Source organism: Pteropus vampyrus, unplaced genomic scaffold, assembly GCF_000151845.1.
Source record: "Pteropus vampyrus isolate Shadow unplaced genomic scaffold, Pvam_2.0 Scaffold291, whole genome shotgun sequence".
Lineage (NCBI taxonomy): Eukaryota > Metazoa > Chordata > Mammalia > Chiroptera > Pteropodidae > Pteropus > Pteropus vampyrus.
The window spans coordinates 250,466-253,981 of NW_011889072.1; the positions used below are offsets into that span (position 1 = coordinate 250,466).

The 3,516-nt window shown below is 66.0% G+C and overlaps 1 protein-coding gene across 1 annotated transcript in view; it reads right to left on the bottom strand.

Annotated features, from left to right (window-relative positions):
• The window catches only part of KIF1A (kinesin family member 1A), a 58,814-nt gene that overhangs the window by 6,955 nt on the left and 48,343 nt on the right, over window positions 1–3,516 (bottom strand). Inside the window, 1 exon segment of the mRNA XM_023521080.1 lies at window positions 378–492. Coding sequence (XP_023376848.1) covers window positions 378–492 — 115 coding nt within the window.

Below are 3,516 nucleotides of genomic sequence, written 5' to 3' on the forward strand. Positions count from 1 at the left end.
CCCCAAACCTCCCGAGGCCACTATGCCTGGCCAGAAACACCCACGCCCCCAGCCTCCTCCTGTGCTCACAGGGAACCCACAGCCCAAGACCCCAGGGATGGGAGAGGGTTCTGTTTTCATGCTGCCTGGAACACGGATGCAACGTCTGGTGGGGCTGCAGCCACTTTGCGACCCTAGGAACAGCTCCCCACAGCAGAGACTGTGGAGTGGACTAGCCGCAAGCACTGTCATCCAGAGCACGTGGCTTTAACAAAGACTGGGAAGTCCCCCGAGGTGGGGCGGCTGTCGGGGCTGCCCAGGGCCCTGGGCCGCTGGCCAGCACCTCAGGCTGGGGGCCGGGTGACTCCAGCGGCACGCCCTGGACATGGGTGCCTTGCCTCGATGTAAGCGGAGAGGGTCACGTAGATCTTCTCCCGATGCGGGGTGACCCGGTTCAGCAGCAGGGAGTTGTGCATGGAACTGTCCCACGCAGCCTCGAACTGGTAAAAGGTCCTGGGTGGGGCAGAGACGCGGTGAGGTAACCACGTGCGGCCGCGCGCGGCTGGGGCGGGGACATGCAGACCGACAGACAGACGGCATGTGGGCCACCCACAGGATTGCCCTGGGGCCACGGGTCCGGAAGCCTGGGGGGCGGTGTCCAGGAAGGACCGACCCTCCTCACTCAGGCCCGGGGCGGGGCAGGTGGCTCCAGAGGCCACCAGCAAGGTGAACCAGCAGCCAGCTCCACCGTGGAGGGACGGACTGGACACCTGAGCCCATAGCTCTGGGGCTGGGGCGAGGAGAGGCAGGAGGGCCGAAAGCGAAGGACGGAGACAGGGGAGGGAGGGAGCGGGTGTGAGAAGGACAGCGGGGAGGAGGGGGCGGGACGGGGCCTCGGTCTGCGTGAGGAGGCGCCTGGGCCTCTGCCTGGACCCGAGGGAACCGGTCTGGGTTTGCAGAAACCCTCCAGGGCCCCTCCCCTCCGTCAGGGCCCTCGGGACGGTGCTGGGAGTGGAAACCGGGTGGCCGGCCACAGAGGGCTCTGCTGCCCACGGCGCGAGGCCCCACCGTGCACAAAGCCGTAGTGGCCCCTCCTCTCTGGCCCGTCTCTGACCCAGGAAGATGCCGAGCAGAGCGTGAGCCAAGGGCCCACGCAGCGGCACCTAAACTCTGGCCTTAGGCCGGGCGCACGTTCCGCCGTCTTTCAGACTGGAGGCGGGGACGCCTCAGTCCACGCCACAGTTGCCCGCGGGCCCCAGGCGGTGCTGCCGCCCCCCCCCCCGCCCGGTTTCCGTCCCAGCACCCTCCCAGACACAGCTGAGAAACACGTCAACACAAACAGCCCGCACGGCCGGCTCAGGGGTGCCCCGTCGCCCCGGCTCCGTCCAGGCGTGCGGGGCGAAGCGGTGGGGTGGGGCAGGGCCGCTGTCGCACACGGCACTGAGGACGAAGAGCCGAGGGAGGGACGTGAGGACAGCGCGGGGAGACGCCGGAGGAGGAAGCGGGCGGAAAGCGGAAGAGGGCGGAGGACGCGCGCGAGCTGTACCTAGTGTCACTTCCGAACGAAACGCTAAGGCGAGGCAGCCAGGACACACACGTACACACACAGAAGAGATGCACATGTCAGAACACGCACCGCCACCCGACGAGCTAACTGACACGGGCCGAGACGCCACGCCAAGCCCCCAGCCCGGCACCGCGGACGCCCCCGCCCCACCGTGTCTGCACCGGGGGCCTTGGGTCTGTCCCCGGCATGACCAACACCTGGAGGAACGCTGTCTATCCCGGGGCCCCCAGACGGCTGGGCTCTGTGGGGCCAGGCCCGGGGGCACAGCCAGAGGCCCAGTGCAGCTCAGCCTAGCACAAAGGCCAGCTCATAGCCGCGTGCCCTGGGGCCATCAGCAGACATCTGTGTCCCCTGCTTCCTGGACAGACCGTCGCTGCCTCATCAAGGTGTCTTCAGGTTAAATGAGCTGAGTACATGGGGATGGGCATCACTGCCCTCACTACCAGCCCTCTGCCAGGGCCCTGAGCCCAGCCTGAGGGCCCCCGACCCTGGAGGCCAGGAGGGGTGGACTGTGCCGGAGCCCAGGCCTGGGCCGTGAGGAGAAGCCAGCTGCCTCCCCACGAGGCCCCGCGCAGAGGGCTGGGATGCAGTCTCGCCCTGATTGGACCTCCAGTGACCTAGAACCTGATTCTCATGGGCCTCACACGTGGGGTGGGGTGGAGGGAGGGGCCCTCCTGGGCCTTTTACTGCCCCATTCCCCCAGGGCCAAGATGACCAACCAGACCAGGGTCCAACTGGGCATAGCCATGATGGTGCCCACAGGCTGTCTCCAAAGCACTGGTCAGCCCGCAGCCCCATGCCACCTCCCGCAGACCAGCCCTTGGCCTACAGCCAGTAGTGGCTTCATGTGGCCATAGGTGCCAGACCCTGAAGCCTGGGCAGGGAGGGTCCTGGACAGCAGTCCTGAGCCCCACGCCCCTGAGGGCTGTGTGGGGTGGGGTGGGGGAAGTGTCTCACCCAGACCTCAAGTAAGAGGCTGGACAGCGGTGGGTGTGCTCAAGGGGGGTGGGTAGCAGGTTCACAGGGAGCCACGGACGGTGCAGCCACAGGGGACGTCCCAGGCCTGCAAGGAGCCATGGGCGGTGCCCCCTGGATCGCTCAGCAGGAAGTAAAGACTGTGGGTGGCTGAGGGGGAGCCCCATGAGACCCCAGCTCAGGAGCAGCACGCGGCCCACCCGCCACCCCTTCCCCTGCGGCGCCCCTTGCTTTGCTCCACGAGGCGTTCGGCCCCCAGATACGGTTAAAGGGGAACATGTGGCCCAGATGTGGGGTCCCCGGGCCGTGGCGTCAGCCCCACATAGGAACCGGTGGGAAGTGCAGAGCCCGGGCCACCCCAGAACCACAGGGATGTCGCCCTGCGTGCTGGGCATGGGCTCTGAGGTACGGTGTCTCGACAAACTCCACTCTGGGCCCTTCCCAGGAAGGCTGGGCAGCCTCTGGGGCACCAGACTGGCCCATCTGCCTGGGGAGACCAGGTCCCCACCTGGTAAGATGGAGTGGGGGTCCCCCAACACCAAAGCACTTTGAAGGTGTTGTGGACCCTTCTCTTCTGGGCCCCTGTGAGATAAAAGAATGAGGGACAGAGATTGAACCAGTGTTTTTAAATCACGTGCTGTCACAAAGCCCACCTCCTCCGCTCCGGTAGGGTGGCCCCAAGCACCGTGCGGGAGGCCCTGGAACTTAGTGCAGCCCCAAGGGCAAAACGGAAGCAGTAGTATAAACACAATCCGCTTCTGCCCAGAGGCTGTGCACATCACGCCAAGTGAACTGAGAGTAAATTAAATACCAACTAGGGACCGGCGATGATCACGCGACTTAAGTTTGTGGTGACGTGTATGAGTCCCCCTGTCAGCAGCTTTCTACGTGTCGCCTCACGCACAGCAAGGTTCCAGAAGGTTCTGCCACTTGTCCACGCTCACACTGCCAGCCAAGGGCGCAGCCAGGCTGCCTCAGCCCAGGCGGGGCGGCCC